Source organism: Leopardus geoffroyi, chromosome B4 (genome assembly GCF_018350155.1).
Source record: "Leopardus geoffroyi isolate Oge1 chromosome B4, O.geoffroyi_Oge1_pat1.0, whole genome shotgun sequence".
NCBI classification, from domain to species: Eukaryota; Metazoa; Chordata; class Mammalia; order Carnivora; family Felidae; genus Leopardus; species Leopardus geoffroyi.
The window spans coordinates 99,693,447-99,711,718 of record NC_059341.1 but is presented as its reverse complement, the minus strand read 5'-3'; the positions used below and the strand labels follow the sequence as shown (position 1 = coordinate 99,711,718).

The window sequence follows — 18,272 nt, the reverse complement described above, 5'->3', positions numbered from 1 at the left end:
ATAATCCAGGATAATTTTCACACCTCTAAATCCTTTACATAATCACATCTGAAAAGTCCTCCTTGTTGCATAGGGTAAACATATTCACAGGGCCCACTGATTAGGGCATGGACATCTTTGGGGGAACACTATTCGGACTAGCATTTGCCCCACATAATGTAATCACCCACAAAAAGTTGATTTGAGTGAAAGAAGTAAGAATGATTAACCACATGATTTCTTTCCATGTAGTAGTAGTATGCAATTTGCATGGCTTGTTTAAAATTAGAGTAAGAATGACCGTTTTGTATGTTTTTACCCTTTTCAAAGTATACTGCAGGATAAATACGTGAACTTGGATGGATTTAGAGGTTAAAGGAGTTGCTACTTCTCCTACGAGTCAAACTCAGCCATTCTCTGGAAGAAAGCTGCTGCAAGTATGTGTGCTATATAGTTTTCCTCTTGTAGGATGATTCATTAAATAATTGCCTGATTATTCATTAAATGATTCATTAAATTCATTAAATGATTTATTAAATCATTGGCCATTTTCTTCATGTTTTTTATGACTACTTATACTTACAAATATTTAGGATCCGTATTTTCTAGATTTGAAGAAGTGAGTGGCCAGGATTGAAGATAATCAATTAAAAAGTTGGTCATTGCTTGAATTAGTTTTATTTGTAAAAATCAAGCTTATTATTATTGTTTTCATATTATTATCTTAAAAATTATCTGTGTGTATCTGTAGAAAATGTAAGAAATAAGAATAGTAGAAAGAAGAAGAGAGTATCAGTATACATTTTGTGTTAGGTAAGAAGAGAATCTGGGCTTCTATTAACACCTTTATTCTTTGTAAACCTTCATAATATCACCCTTGTGTATATAAATCATTGATTAAGCACAAATTTACAGCTACTTTTCCCTTGTTTCCATCACAGAATTGGGTAAATATAAATTTTAGTTTAGAAATACATACAAGTGATGTATATTTATATTTCTTTATTCTTATTATTCTAAATATTGAATGCCTACTGCTTGTCCAGACACCATGATAAATGTTTCATTAACTTATATCACTTAATTCTTACAACACACCTTTGAGGTAGGTATTATTATTAACCTACTTTTAGAAGTGGAAGGACTGTGGGTCCTCGAGATTAAGTGACTTGCCAAGATTTTGAACTCCAGATCTGACTTCAAGATCTGTGCTCTTTACTCAGATATCATTACAAACACCAACAGCTGGGAAATATGTGTAGGAGATAAGAATACAAAAACTTGTTCAGCCCCACTGATAATCAGGGGAATGAAAATTAGCATCATGATATACTTTTATGCCTCTATTAAATTAGAGGAAAAATGTAATATTGAAATACTCAGATTTAGAATCGGTGCATTCTTAACTGGTACCATGAGGGAAAGTGGGTGGAGAGATGGCTTAAACAGGTGATGGGGATTAAGGACAGCACTTTTGATGAGCACAGAGTGACGTATAAAAAAAACCTGACCAAAACGCCAATGATAATTCACAGTATTAACTGATTATCATTTATATTAATTGATTTCAATTTACACTGTAATAGTGACATTAGAAAAATTAGTGTATAGAGTTGAAAATACAAAAGTTTCTTTATTAATAATGACTCATGCTGCTGTCTTTAAATCTGCTTTGTTAACTTTTTGGCTTTTGAAATAATTAGAAAAGCAGGATATTACATAGAAATCATCACCTCTTTGCAAAGCTTTCAGGAGTTGAATTTCTGGAATGCAGAGGCATTTGATTGTAATGTGTATATTATGTTCTTTAGAAAATGACTAGTCTAAATTGAAGTTCTACAGAATCAAATATAAGAAAACCCAAAAAACAAAACAAAACAAAAAACTGGTACCACATTTCTGGAAACAAGATTGGTGGTGTGTATTGACCTATAAAATTTTTCAAGTGATTTGATGCAAATAAAATCCCTGGAATCTATTCTATGGAAATAATCTGAAATATAGAAAAACTCAGATGAAAACAAAGGTATTTTTTAAAAGTGTGTGTTTTTTTTAAATAATGAAAAAAATACTGGAAAAGTATGTAGCAATTGAGAAATACTAGATGAACATGATTTTAAGGAGTAACATGGAAGTTGCTTAAAATAAAAGGGGAAAAAGACAGTATGCAAGTCATTACAAATTTGTCTAAATCTATAGAATACACACTAAGAGTGAGCTCTAATGTAATGGATTTTGAGTGATAATGATTTGTGAATGTTGGTTTATCAATTGTAACCAACGTACCACTCTGGTAAGGGATATTAATAATGGGGAAGGCTATGCATATGTATGGTCAATAGGGTCTTTTGGTGTTATGAGCACCCTGTTTCAATTTCAACACCTTCAACTAGCAATGCTCTGACGCAATTGGGTGACCTACAATTCAACTCAGTTTTGACACTATCAACCCAGAGATAGCATCAGGTTCCACAGGTTAAGGGTTCAGTTTTAAAGACTGCACACCTTCTCCAACTTCAAACAAGCCCAGGTTGTTACCTGTGCTTCTGGCTACAGGCTGGAGTTGATACTCAGATACTGGTACTTCTGACCGACAAGCTATGTAAGTCAGATGTTCCCACAGCCTCCTCCTTGAGTTTGATTAATTTGCTAGAGTGGCTCACAGAACTCAGAGAAACATTTTATTTACTAGATTACCAGCTTATTATAAAAATATGTAACTCAGGAATAGCCAGAGAGAAGAGATGGGTATGGCAAGGTATGGGAGAAGGGGCAGGAAGTTTCCATGCCCTCTCTAGGCATCCACTCTCTCAACCTCCACGTGTTCACCAACCCAGAAGCTCTCTGAATGCTGTCTTTTTGGGATTTTATGGAGGTTTCATTACATAGGCAAGGTTGATTAAATCATTGGCCATTGGTGATTAATTAAACTTCTAGCCCTCTTCTCCACTCCCTGGAGGTCAGGAGGTGAAAGTGAAAGTCCAACCCTCCAATCACAGGGTAGGCTTTATTGGCAACCAGCCATCAAGTTTAGGAGCTTTCCAAAAGCAACCTCATTAACATAACAAAATACATTTATTTCTCTTAACTTTTTTTTTTAACTTTTTTTTTTTAACGTTTATTTATTTTTGAGACAGAGAGAGACAGAGCATGAACAGGGGAGGGGCAAAGAGAGAGGGAGACACAGAATCTGAAACAGGCTCCAGGCTCTGAGCTGTCAGCACAGAGCCCGACGCGGGGCTCGAACTCATGGACCGCAAGATCATGACCTGAGCCGAAGTCGGACGCTCAACCGACCAAGCCACCCAGGCGCCCCTATTTCTCTTAACTTTGAGAAAACTCCAAAGATTTTGGGAGCTGTAACCCAGGAACTGGACAAGACCAAATATACATGAGAAATCTGTTTTGGTCATATGAATGTCCAAATGTATATTTCTTACAAATCATAATATCACAGGGGATATACAGCAAATATCTGTATCTTCCACTCAATTTTGCTATGAACCTAAAACTCCTAAAAAATAAAGTCTATTTAAAAAAAAAAGGACAGGATATAGCCAGCTAGGGGTCCCTGGGTGGCTCAGTCAGTTGAGCCTCCAACTTGATTTTGGCTCAGGTCATGATCTTCTAGTTCATGGCTTCAGGCCCTGTGTCAGGCTGTGCATTGACAGTGCTAAGCCTACTTGAGATTCTTTCTCTCCCTCTCTTTCTCAAAATAAATAAACTTAGAAAAAAGTAAATAAAGGGCCAGCTAGTAATTTTGGCTTTATGGGCTGTTGTCTCTGTTGCAATCACTTAACTCTGCTGATGTAATGAGACAATTCATAAATAAATCAATGTGGTTGTGGTTCAATAAAAGTTTATTTATAAAACAGAGCTGGACCATAGTTTGCCAACTCCTGGCCCAGGGATTTATAAGCTATAATTTACCTTCATTCTGGATTGGCTAGCAAAATTTTGTTGGAATTAGACAATAAAGGTAACTGCCATTGTAAAATAGGCCTATGACTTTAAAAGACTGTCTTTAAGTCAAAACACTTTCTGGGGTCTATTAAAACACCTTCTGGGGGGGAGGGAGGGAGGAGGGACGGTGCAGAGGCACCTGTGTGCCCCAGTTGGTTAAGTGCCCAAGTCTTAATTTCGGCTCAGGTAATACTCTCAGGTTTCTGAGATCCAACCCTGCATTGGGCTCTGTGCTGACAGTGCAGAGCCTGCTTGGGATTCTCTTTCTCCTCTCTCTGCTCCTCCCCTGCTCTTGTGAACTCTCTCTCTTTCTCAAAATAAATAAATAAACATTAAAAAAAAATAAAAGGCTTTCTGGGGGATAATGATGGTGATAATTATGACAACTACAGTTATATTCTGTTTAGATTTTCTTCCTAAGTTTAGATGATATCATGATGTTTTCCAAGTACAATTAAGACAATCTTTGATATGCGATAGAGGTGTGCTGCTACTTTAAGCTATGATGTATGTGTTATAGACAATTGACCTTTAACTCGTTTGAACTGCATGGGTACATTTATATGCAGATTTTTTTCAATAAATACAATGTGTTTTCTATTCTGTATGGTTTTCTTAATAACATTTCTGTAGCTAACTTTATTGTAAGAATGTAGCATATAGTACATATAACATAAAATATGTGTCAATTGACTTTATATTCCTAGTCAACAGTAAGCTAGTAGTAGTTAAGTTTTTGAGGAGTCAAAAGTTATACATGCATTTTTGACTGTATGGGGGGAGGTGGTTAGTACCTTTAACCCCAGCATTGCTCAAGGGTCAACTATTTTATATATATATATATATACATTTTTTTTTCTAATTAGCTGATTATTTTGTGATTTTATATTTCTGCATTTTAACTTTTTATTAGAATAGTATTTAAAACAATGCCGTATTAATAAAGTTTATACTGAATTGAATAAAGTTTATACTGTTCTCTTTGGTCAGTTAGAGTGATGAAGCTCAGTCTTACATGTAATTTCTTCTTCTTTTTTTTTTTAATTTATTTATTTTGAGAGAGAGAGAAAGAGTGTGAGGGAGGGGCAGAGAGAGACAGGGATGGAGAAAATCCCAAGCAGGCTCCGTGCTGTCAGTGCAGAACATGATGTGAGGCTCAAACCTGTGAACTGTGAGATCATGACCTGAGTCAAAATCAAAAGCTGGATGCTTAACAGACTGAGCCACCCAGGCGCCCCTTGAATGTAATTTCTATACTTATTGTCAGTATCACAAAAATGACCAGTTAGATAACATTTAAGAAGTAAGCTAGAAGTGTTGATGAATTGTTTGTTGCACTTATTAACTTGAATTTCTCTATGACTCATATGTATTTCTTATTCCATGGTGGCTGAGCTCACCACCATGAGCTCACCACTCAATTTATCATGAGTAAATTTCATGTCTTTGCACAATTTTTTGGAAATAATATTGAACATCTACAAATGTATACATGTGTATATTTGTCTCTTCTTTGCTTAAATCCTGCAGTTTTCACATTACCTTTAGGGCAAGGTCCAAGTTCTTTGACTTGTATTATGGAACAGTTCTGGCCACAATCTCCTTGCTCTGGATTTCAGCCCTGTCTAGCTGCTAACTCTTGGCCTGTGGGCTAGTGCAGGATGAGTTGTTTCCTGACTAAAGCAATATTCTCCCTTCTGCCTTTATCTGGCTAACTGCTACTTATCCTTCAGAGTTCCATTTCAAGGTTACTTTTTTTTGTTTTTGAAAAAACATCCTCAGTTTCCTAGACTTGTTGGGTACACATGCTATATGTAGTTGCTCTGTCATAGCACGTGTTTTTCCGCATGTTTGTTTGAATGAATGTCTTCCCCAGCAGACAGGGCGCCATGAGGGTAAAGATTGTCTGTGTTGCTTATCATCCTATTTCTGTGTCTCAAGCATAGTAAGGAGAGCCTTAATAAATATTTCTTCTATGAAGTTTACTGAGAAAATAATAATCAGCTTTACTGAATTGACTCATTGCTTATCTTTTAAAGTATAAATAAAGGGCATATACATACTGATTTTTTCTTTTAATTAAAGCAAGGACGGACTTCCAAATTACGGGCAATCCAGAATCCTTGCCTACCTGTGTAAGTCACATTTCTTCACATTTGAGCTATTTAATGGGCGAACATATATAATACGTTAACAAATAAAAAAAATAAAGCAAAATTTTATATGTAGCTGTGATTGTGAATTGCAAAAAAATTGATATTCATGTAGATGGCCTGAAAATTGCTATGCCAGAATGGAAGCAGGATGATGGGATTGAGGGTACTACTTGTCTTGTTTTTTATTTTCTTTAATTTTCTTACATTTTCCTGAAAAAGTTAAACTATTGTTTTATTTAGAAAATTGAGCTAAGTGAATTTATTAAAGAAATGTATGAAATTTTGAATTTTAAAACTAGGATAGTCAAAATGAATTTAATGAAAAGTATCTGTGACCCTAATCTTATCTTGAGAAATATGACAATTTTGTCAATCTTATTTAAATGATTTTAGTTTTGGACGGACTACATTAATTTATGTTTTATATTGTACATTTTTGCCTTTTAAAATTTGGAAGGTTATCATTTTTATATTTTTTCAAGTATTTTAGACTACAGGACTTATTAGATAATAGAAGTTAAAACCCTAGTAATTTGTTAGGCTGAACCATATGAAATTAATAAGTATCAGCAATTTCATGTGGTTCTACATAACAGATACCTCTGTACTCATCTAGACAAAGAATAGAGGTAGGTGCAAGCCTTAGATAAATATATTCAGTGTGTACTGACAATCAATCCCATTCATGTTAAATGTTTAACAACTGGTTTTCTGAAAGTGTACTATAAGTTTATTTAAAATTTTACTTGTTAATCATACATAAACTTAAGTATTTTTTAAGTTGGTTATAAATTTTACTCCTATGGAAGATATATAGTAGGCAATTTACAAATACTGCAAAAATACTGTAAAAAAATTTACAAATTTACAAATAAATATATAAACTCTCTTTTGGAAATTCCATGTAGCCAATTGATTCTCACGGAATGCTTTTTGTTTTCTGCTGAATTCTTGTTATCTGCAGCTGACGAACCATTAGTTCAATTTATGAACATTGGTTGATATTTTCATTTATTGTAAAGTGATGTGAGTGATTTATTTGTTGACTTAAGTAATAGTTTCAAATTCTGGTACAATATTTCCTCAGTTTTTTGTTATTTGCAATGTGCCAATTACAGATATGATACACTTTTTAAGTTTAATCTGTACCATTAATGTTTTCTTCACTACTGTTTTAAGTCTCAGAAATCAACAAAATAATAAATCAAGTCCTGATTCATAGCATTTGCCAATTTCCGTGTCAATCATCCTGCTGTGGCTGATTTCAGGCTATGTGTAATATTACTGAACCCAGACTTGGAAAGAGATGCACACCGTTATACTACCACACAAATACCATAGGTGTAAATAACTTCTAGAACATAGATAATAGTGAAGCACAGTAAAGTCATTAAGAAGTGATGACTTCAAGTATTTATGACCTTTGTTTTTAATATAGCTTATTTAATTATAAGTTTATATAATTTTATCTTTAATAATGCTTTGTTAACAACTAGCTCAAAAACTACTGAACCTTTATGTAACACAAGCCTCTCACAGCTGGTAGGTGCAGCACACCATTGGCGTTAGTGTACCTTTTTATGTAAGGTGCAGCATGTATGACTTGCAACTATTAAAGCCTCATTTTAAAAAGTAATGGGATGCATAGATTATTTCTTTCAGGGTTCCACGACTTGATTTGGGAAGCCTTGTTGACTCTGATGAGGAGGTAATTTTTACTTGGTATTTACTATAAAAAACATTTGAACACAATATTGCATAGAGCTCATAATAAATGTTATTTAATTTTATTTTAGGATGGCTTTTCATATATCCCACTTAGTACTGCGCATATTCATTTTAACCCACCAGTTTCATAGAACCAGGACTGATCTTCAGCTGGGAAACAAAGTATAAGCTTCCTGGTACTTAACGACCACAGTCCATCCTGAGCAGTTCCACTTGCTTTGGTTGCTCAGTGATGCTGTGCCAGCGAAATATTTTAAATATGACCTCTGTTTAGCATGTAGATCATAATGATCTGTTTCTTAAGCATAAATGTTAAGGTAAATGATAAACCTGTGTATGTTAATAAGGAAAATTAATAATTATTTTCATTTTTTCTTTTTTTTTTCTGGTGGATAACATGCTTTTTATTTTTACATCTAGGAGCAAGACATAATACCTGAAAACTTACCAGGACCAACAAGCAAATATAAACTAAAATATCAGCAACATAAAACTGAAATGAAAGAGGGATATAAACAGTACAGTCAGAGAAATGCAGAAAATCCAAAACCAGGTGTCACGCAAGAGTCTCCAAGAAACAAGGTAGATGACAAGGTATTGTATGAGACTTCATGAAGTTCTGATGTAATTAAAAAAACAAAAAGAAACTCCATGTATCAGAGGAATCTTTTTGTCTTGTATGTCTTGCTGTTAGTCACAGTAAGTATAGTAGCTAGCATTTGTTTTTGTGTTCTAGGGACTATTTGAAGGGCTTTGCTTGCATTAACTAGTTTATTCTTAAGAACTACTCTAAGGGTTTATTATTTATCATTTTCAAATGTGAAAACTCTAGCCAGATGACCTAGTCATCTTTTCTCTGTTAGAAGTTTTCATTATTTTGGGATTGGAAATAAGACAATATCACAAAGCTGTTTTTGATGTAGCTATCCTGAACTCTCTTTGTCTCACAGTCTAAATTAAAATTGTTTTTTAATTATTTATTTTGTGAGAAAGAGAGAGAGACAGACAGACAGACAGACAGACCACGAGATGGAGAGGGGCAGAGAGAGAGGGAGACACAGAATCTGAAGCAGGCTCCAGGCTCTGAGTTCTCACACAGAGCCTGACGCGGGGCTCGAACTTATGAACTGTGAGGTCATGACCTGAGCTGAAGTTGGACGCTTTAACCGACTGAGCCACCCAGATGCCCCTCACAGTCTAAATTTTAAAGTTGAAAAGTGATTATAGATGTGACAGTGACCCTATTTTATTCTAAAACTGTCATCACTCCGTGATTTTCTTCTGCGTCATGTTGGGAGATGTTTTTTTAACATCATGAATTACTAAAGTTATGCTTTTATTTAATATTAATTAGATGTAAATTCACCATTCATGACTATGAGAGCAAACTAACCATAATATATTTAATGGCTTTTCATAAGCATATTGGAAAGGTCAACCTTGAATTGTGGAAAGAAAGGTTTAGAAACATTGTTTATGACACTACCAGCCATAAAAGAGATAATAGTTGGATGTAATAGTTAACTTTTTGTAAGAATATTGTATTTTCAGGGAAGTTTGATGGTTGTATCAGCTTAACATTTTTTATAGGTAAAAAGAATTGATTAATTTATAAGTAGGTATGGCATATCATCTATCCATGTAGGAACTATCTTGAACTAACTACTACATCACATGGTGTTTAGTGGAAAGAGTAACAAAAGTTATGGGATTATTTTGTCTCTATTATGTTAAGACACATATCACAGATCCAAACAGATGTATACAAATGTAATAATCTAATGTCTATAATCATAGGCAGGATAATTTCACAGCCCTGTAGCATCCGGCCATGTATTTATAAGTTTTACCATGTAATATTTAGATCACTGTAATAATGTTGGGGAAATAGACTGAAGATATCTAAAAGCTCATGCTCTATTTGCTGCAGCAAAATAGTTTAAAATATTTTCAAGCAAAGCTTTGATTTCCTTGAACGTGTTCAGATGAGGGCATTTGTTTATTTTTGGTTAAGAGAGGAACCGATTTCTTGCAAAGCTTCCTAATGTTTGGTAAACACTTATAGTATGAATAAAGAACTTTATAGAAGCCAGCATATGCATATTTTCTTTTGGAAAAAAATTCTGTTTTGCTTTGATTTTTAAAATCTACATATAAATGTATACAATTATTATTTCATGTGTTCTTGATAGTCTTGCAAAAAGACCTGGTTTCTATACATAATAATTTTGTACTTAAGGATTCGAACAACTTACTTGATATTTTTTTAGATTTTTGCCATTACGAAAATCAAAATTGCTGTATACATGGGCTATTAGTAAAACTGTTTACAATTACATTAATTAGCATTGGAATAGTAATCTCTGGAAATAGAAGGGCTCTCTGATATCAGAAATGTAAGCCTCTTGATAAAGTAGTGAACAACATGTAAATTGATTCTTTTTACTGATTAAAAAAAAAAAAGCTAAAGTTAGACTTATTTAGGACCTAGGACAATAACTAAAGGTCATAATCACCCATTAGTCAAACTGATATTATCAGTCAACAGATAATTAATTAAACAGTAAGATAAAAGTTCCCCTCTGCTTGTTTAACGGCAGATTTCCTTTGTTGAGTTTCCTTCCATTTAGTGTAAAAAGCTGATGAATCCTTATTGTCAAATTATTTCCCAAAATGTGAACTTATATTTTAAATAATGAAATATCTTTAAATAAAGCATGAAAATCATTAAACTTCAATTTTATAGAAAACAGTAATTAAGTCAGTAAATAAAACAAATATTTTTGCCCTTACAGAATATATATCATAGTGGAAGGACTTAGCAAGAAAAAAATATTAGTGAATGAATGAATCATTCAACCCATCTAGCCTGACAGATGGTGATAAATGCTATGGATGGAGGGGAACTGGGAAGACCAGGGTTCAAGGTTGGGATCGCAACTTGTACAGGATCACCAGGGAAGATCTTTCCCATAGGTAGCATTTCAGCACGCGACTGGTGCACAAGAGGTGATGCACAAGCCACTCAGAATAAACTCTGAGTGTCAGGAAGCAGGAGGGAGCATAGAGTGTTCAAGAAATATCAAGGAGGATGGGGCACCTGGGTGGCTCAGTTGGTTAAGCCTTTGATTCTTGATTTTGGCTCAGGTCATGATCTCCCAGTTTGTGGGTTTGAGTCACGAGTCAGGTTCTGTGCTGACAGCACGGAGCCTGCTTGTGATTCTCTCTCACTCTCTCTCTCTCTCTCTTCTCTCTGCCTCTTCCCATGCTGGCTCTCTCTATCAAAATAAATAAATAAACACTAAAAAAAGAAGAAATACCAAGGAGGATGGTGTGGTCAGAGGAGGAAGAGGAAGGGAAAGATGAGGAGAGAGTTAAGGGAGGGCGGGGAGGCAGATCTGCGAGGCCTTGTAGACCACGTAAGAACTTTGCCTTTTACTCTGAGGCAGAAAGCGCCTTTGCTGTGTTGAGGATGGGTTTTGCGAAGAATGGGGCGAAGCTGGAAGCAGAAAGATATTTGTGGCGTCTGTCACAATAAGCCATACAAGAGATGAGGACAATGGCAGCAGAGTTGGATAAGAAGTGGTCATGATGAGAAACCAGATTCTGGGTAGATTTTGAATAATTGAGAATATTTGCTGAGAATATTTGTTGATGGTTTGGTTGCAGGCTTAGGAGAAAGAGATGATGAAGGATGCCTCTAAAGTTTTGGGCCTGAACAATTGGAAGGGGAGGGAAGACCACCAGGAAGTCTGGTCTGGGGAGGTTAAATTTGACATACCAAGGGGGAAATGTCACCCTTTCCCTTTTGTAAAAGGATAAAAATAAGCTGAAACAAAATAAATAAAAATCTTTTGAAAGTTTCTTTCAGTCTAAACTTAGTGCAGACCTTTGCTTATACTTGAACATAATCTGTTAATTTAATCAGCTTAATTTACCTTATATAATGCTAAACATCTTTTTTGATGCCTGTTAAAATAAATCACTATGCAGGAAAAACTGAAAGTTTCTTTCAGTCTAAACTTAGTGCAGACCTTTGCTTATACTTGAACATAATCTGTTAATTTAATCAGCTTAATTTACCTTATATAATGCTAAACATCTTTTTTGATGCCTGTTAAAATAAATCACTATGCAGGAAAAACAAATATATTACCAGGTAAATAAATAAAATTATAAAGTATCTTCATAAATTGATTTCCCAATAGTTAATACTTATACAAGGTGTGTTATTCATTTGTTGAATAAATATCGAGTGTTCACAATGTGTGGTCCTGTTCAGGCATCAGGGATACTGCAATAGAAAAGACAGTTCCACCCTAATGGAATGTCTAGCAGGAAAGGCAGGCAATAATTCACAAACAAATGTATAAGATTTCATGTAGTAGTCAAAGGTCATGAAGACAGAGTAGAGTATGAACATGGAGTGTGACCTTTCGAGAAGGATCTAAAGTGAGAACAAACCCTGGAGGAAAAACTCTTGAAATCTATTATGTTTTTGGCAATTGCTATCCCACTTGGACATTTTTGTTGTTGTTGTTAAGGGAATATAAGTACATCTTATATTCAGAGAAAAATTTAGTGTTTATCTTTAGGATCCCAGAGAATCCTTTACCTTAAAGGATAAACCCCATCTCTTAGTACTTCTGAATTTCATTGTATGAAGGAGTGGACATTGCCCATTTTTATTAACTTTACAAAGACTCAAATGGACAATAATAGTTATAATAGTTGCTACTTTGTATCTAATGCCGACTCTATCAGATACTTTTATAGGTGTTGGGCATTTAATCTGTGTGTGTGTGTGTGTGTGTGTGTGTGTGTGTGTGTGTGTGTGTGAAGTAGATACTGTTATTAATTCCCATTGCCATGAGTAAGCCAAGGCACAGAGAGGTCATCTAGCTAGAAGGTGGAAGAACTGGATTCAAATAGGCAATCTGATTGTCAGAGATTGTACTGTTAACTGCTACACAAATAACTATTGACATGTTCAGAGGTGATTTAATACTCTATTTTGTTAAAAACAAATATGCTAAGTATGTGAACTGAGTACAAACTCTCATGAGTTTATTTATTGCTTTCACTTGCAGTGTGTACAAGGTGAAGCAGCCATCATCGATGGTCTTACAACTCTGGATAGGAAGGCCCTCTTACAGCAGGGTTATGCAGACATCCCGTACAATGCACCATGGTGTATGAGGAAGTCTGATGCCGTAAGTTACCAGTATTTTTATTTACTTGTTAACCCATTAAGTTCATTTGCCCTCCAAGATTTTACAGACTTAAAACTGAATAAATAATTGCAACAATTGAATTTGGACTGAGGTGGATGTTCACTAATGAGTAAATCGAGTCCTCATTTTTACCAATGGTTGCTGTTTGGTATATTTACCGTGGAAAAATAGTCTTGAATCTTTAAGAGTTTGTAAAAATTTAGTTTATGCTATCAAAAATGTTAATTGGCTGCTGTTTTTGTCAGTGGGTTTAATTTAGCATCACCCCTGCCTCCAAAGTAAACTAGTTAGTTTTTTGAAAGTGATAAGCAAATAAGACTAGAGAAATTCCAGCACGTTAAGGAAAAGGGCAGGAATCAAGTAATTTTTTTTTTTTTTTAAGGAAAAGGGAAACAAAGCTCTAGATTCTCAATATTAACTCTAAATTGCATCTTTTATAAAATCAATTGGATTGTTGGATGAGGATCGCTTAGGGCAGATCTGATACAAATAGATAATGACACTTCTATAGTGTCCTGGGGTAATCAGACCAAGCTGCTAGAAGTTGGAGTCCACTGGCCAACCCAGACACCCCCAGGTGATTAATATCTTAGACATATTAGTAATGAATTGATGAAATACCAGTGTGTGGTGGTTCCAAAGTTGGGAAAATTCTGGCTTAAATAACCTAAATATAATAAAACATTACAGTTTTAGCCAGTTACATTATCATTATCATTGAGAGGGAAGTCAATATATATTTTATTGGAATTACAATCATCTGGAATTAGTATGTTCTGAATTGACAACAATGTGTAATCTGTCTCCGGACTATGTACTGATTTTCTGTGGATGACCAAGTTACTACTTTGCTATAGTTCTTTTACTAAAACAACATAAACATTATTTTATATGCCTATTATTATTGAGATATTTATGTTTAATAGAATAAGGAATCTTACCAGGATTATCCTAGAATTAAAAAAAGCTGCTTTATAAGACAAAACAGTATCCCAGATAAGGCTTACTTTGATATGTTCCTGAAGTTACACTTGAAATGAGTATTACTGATACTTAAGGCCTATTGAGTGTTGTTGATTTCATCCAAAGCCATCTGGGTGTTAGTGGATTTCTTTTACTCACAATCATTTTAATTCACTGAATTCAGCATCACGTACATTTTACTTCATTGTGGTAGCAGGCATTTATCATCCCCCCCACATCCGCCCAAGGAAATATTTGTGTGAGTACACTTTGAATGCGTTTGAAATTAGTACTGATTTATTTTTAATTTTTTTTAAAGTTTATTTATTTTTGAGACAAAGGGAGACAGAGCGCGAGTGGAGGAGGGGCAGAGAGAGAGGGAGACACAGAATCTGAAACAGGCTCCAGGCTCTAAGCTGGATGGGCTCAGAGCCCGATGCGGGGCTTGAACCCATGAACCGTGAGATCATGAACTGAGCCGAAGTCGGATACCTAACTGACTGAGCCACCCAGGCGCCCCAATACTGATTTATTTTTAAAATGTAGGTGGAAACATTTTAATTTTTAACCACTTAATTCAACAACATTTAATTCAACAACAGAAGCAGTGAGCCTGTGTGGTTTTTATATCCATCTCTTTTAGTTTGCTAGTCAGTTTTCAACATTATCAGATCCTTTGAATCAGTGTGGCTTCTGCTTCTGATCTGCTTTTTGTTTACACAGGCCTCTAAATCAGTGTGCCTGAGGGTGATTCTAACCTTTCCTACAATAAGCCTCCATAAATGTCAACACTCAAGGTGGGCTTTCTGCATGGGCTTTCTACTCATTAATCTCACCTCTTTTGCTTGCTTCTGAGTTTTACACCTCTGTTCTGGCTGACCTTTTCTGTATATAATTTCATGTTTTAGTCAGTGTTCACTTTCTTCCCCCTTAGACATAAAACATGCTTTGCTGTACCTGTAAGTTACCACAAGTTTTCTAACTTTTTAATTGCTGTTTGACATTGATTACTAAAGAAGTCATTATAAATTGTCATGAGCTTAGATAACACCAGATGCAGTTATGTTAAACGACATGAACTTTATATGGGGCGTATTTGGATGTGTAAACTGTATCTTAAGTTCTACCAAACCAAAAAAAAAAAAAAAAAAAAAAAAAAGATGAAATTCAACTATAGACTAATATTTAAATAGTTGTGCCCAAATTCCCAGTTTTCTTAGTAGTTTCTATGATATGCCTTTAGTCATTCTTATTTGAATTTTGCGTTAGTTTCAAATGGAGCATTCTCCCTAAGGTTACAAAGCCTTTATCGAAGGAATGTTATTGTACTTGATTCCATTTACTAGAGTGATCAAGGGAGATGACAGTAATTTACAGTGTAAAAATAGAACAAGCTTTATTTTGACTCCTTAATTTTTTAAACTTATTTACTCTTGAAAAGAAACATTTTAGTGAATATAGTCACATTATAATGTAATTGGAATTGAATGATTACTAATCTTTCAATTTCATATAACCTAAAATATAGTAAAAATATTTTCAAATGAGTTGGAAGAGCAAAAAATAGTGTGAAGATAGTTTAATCAAACCAGCAATTGAGTAATGGATTATATGCATGAAAATATTATTATCCTTTTAATGATGGAAGGCTTTTTAAAAATATTTATTTTTAGATTTTTGATATAAGGTTGAATGATTCCAATTCAGTTTTAGCTTCATATCTACTATTTACATTTTTAGAACAAACTGTTTTTGTGTCAGGGTTGGTATTCTTGGAGCAGGTTAAAGTGCCTTTTACAGGGCATCTGTCAAGGATAGGGATATAATAATCTCCTCCTCCTTTATTCTAGCTCCATGAAATTCAGAGGCTGTGCATGGAAAACTCTGATGATTTCTACAGAAATTTAAGTGTATCACTTTTTAGGAAATAAATGGTATTTTTAGATTAAATAATTAGGATTCTTTTATTAGTGATGGATATAGTAATCTATATTTAAGAAGGAATTTGGAAATTTAACATATATTTTGGATTCTTGTCTTAACTATAGTATTGTTCTATTTTATGGACAATGAAATTTAAAAAAAAATTTTTCTCTTCTTAGGAAATTGTGGCTGCAGAGAAGAAGAAACAGACTGTTGCAGAGCAAGTGATGATAGACCACTTATCTAGGTGGGTGAGAGTTAGTAATGAGTAATATAAATCCATTCAGAAAGTTTTCGTTAATTTTTTTTATTGTTAGTCAATCAGCAAGTGGCTATCTCAGAGGCTCTCAAACTTTCTCTGTTCACTGCACTCATAGTGTTTTAGTTATTTTGTTTTTCATAGCAATCCTAAGTCAGTAGAAATACCCAACAGTTCTATTTTTAAGTATTTTTATCTAAATAACTTAAGTATTTACTTCATTACAACTTAATGGCCATTTGAAGAAATAATACACATAAATTGAAAGAAAAAATATTTTTATTTCATTCTCAAATAGCCTCAATTACTTGTTTGCACCTTTTGGGACACTGCCCAATCCCTCAAACCTTAGAAATGTGTAGGATACTGTCACCTTCACTTTTGACTGCACATAGCACTTACTATTTATCACAGCAACTGTAGAAAACCCTGCTTTGCAACGTTTTGACATCATCGTAACATGATCTCTTGTTCAAACTGTGAATTACCTTGAGCTAGTAGTTCAGGTAGCATCCAACAAATATCAAGTATCACTGTTTCCCTCAAAAATTAAAAACATCTCACGTAGTCCCTATGAATTTTCTGTGGCACCCTAGAGGGACTTGGTGCACAGTTTGGAAACTGTGGGACTGTTAGAAATTTTAAAATTAATCTCCAGTTTCATAACTCTTAGAAAACTGTGTAAAGGTTAAATACCTGCTGTTTCAAATTGCAGGATAATATGTAAATATGGCAAGATTTCAGAAAAGGCGGAATAGTCTAGGATGCCTTCAAGAAAGAACTAAGACTTTTGGTTAGCTGAAAAAAAATTTTTTTATGTTTATTTATTTTTGAGAGAGAGAGAGAGAGAGAGAGAGAGAGACTTATGATTAGCTTTGAAAAAAAGTATTGCTTGTGTAGATGGCAGAGAGAAAGTGCATTTTTACGTGCATGTTTTTCAGTAACTTGTTTTGAAATAATTAATTATTCTTATAGGCTTCAATGCACCTCCTTCACTTATCTCTTGAACTCACTTTGTCGGTGTTTTCACCCTCACTGTGCCACCACATCTCCTCATAAGATAACGAGTGGCATCCATGTCGTTCCACTAATGGCGATCTCTCGGTTCTCCTTTATTTGACCCAGCAACGTCTTTCTCCACTGGAAACCTTCTCCTTTTTTGAAATACTTTTCTCTTTCCCATTTGGCTTCCTACCCATGACACTTGGCTAGTTTTCCTCCTCCCTTCTGCTCCTTCTCAGTCTTTTCCCCTGGTTCCTTTTCATCACCACTGCCTTTATATGTGGGAGTACACTGGACTCCATTCTTGGACTTTTTCTACATGTAGTTCCCAAGTGATCTCATCCAGTATCATGCCTTTAAAAACCATTTATACGCTGATGCTTCCCTAATCTAAGGCTCCAGTGGAACATTTGCCAATCTGGGTTCCGGGAAGTTCTTTTCCTTTCCTTTCCCCATGACCAAATCCTCTTTAATTTTCCTCCAAGGCAGCTCCATTCTTCAGGTTATTTAGACCTAAAATCTTGGTGATGCTTTTGATGCCTCTCTTTTTCTCAAATCCTATATTCAGTTTATCAGCAATCACTCTCACTTCCACCCTCACAATAAATTTACTCCTTCTTCTGCCATCATCCCTGCTCACACTGTCATCTTCTTTCTCCTGGATTATTTTAGTCACTTTCTAACTGCACTTATCGTGTCTCCATTTGCCCCTTGTTGGTCTATTCTTAACCCAGGAGCCAGAGTAAGTCTATTAAAAAGCAAGCCAGGGGCGCCTGGGTGGCGCAGTCGGTTAAGTGTCCGACTTCAGCCAGGTCACGATCTCGCGGTCCGTGAGTTCGAGCCCCGCGTCAGGCTCTGGGCTGATGGCTTGGAGCCTGGAGCCTATTTCCGATTCTGTGTCTCCCTCTCTCTCTCCCCCTCCCCCGTTCATGCTCTGTCTCTCTCTGTCCCAAAAATAAATAAACGTTGAAAAAAAAAATTAAAAAAAAAAAAAGCAAGCCAGATAAAACCTTCCAGTAATTTTCCACATCAGAGTAATATCTATGTATTGATTACATATCACCA

At 34.9% G+C, this 18,272-nt stretch overlaps 1 protein-coding gene across 8 annotated transcripts in view; it reads left to right on the top strand.

Moving 5' to 3' along the window:
- Window positions 1-18,272, top strand: part of CAPS2 (calcyphosine 2) — a 106,899-nt gene that overhangs the window by 50,701 nt on the left and 37,926 nt on the right. For 4 of the 8 annotated variants that reach the window (XM_045463195.1, XM_045463197.1, XM_045463193.1 and 1 more), the window contains 6 exons: window positions 310-416; window positions 6,028-6,077; window positions 7,761-7,806; window positions 8,247-8,420; window positions 12,917-13,039; window positions 16,126-16,193. In XM_045463195.1, coding sequence (XP_045319151.1) covers window positions 339-416; window positions 6,028-6,077; window positions 7,761-7,806; window positions 8,247-8,420; window positions 12,917-13,039; window positions 16,126-16,193 — 539 coding nt within the window. In that variant the 5' untranslated portion in view covers window positions 310-338. Of the gene's footprint in view, window positions 1-309; window positions 417-6,027; window positions 6,078-7,746; window positions 7,807-8,246; window positions 8,421-12,916; window positions 13,040-16,125; window positions 16,194-18,272 lie in introns of those variants that run through there. The other 4 variants (XM_045463192.1, XM_045463199.1, XM_045463198.1 and 1 more) reach the window with 4 other exon arrangements.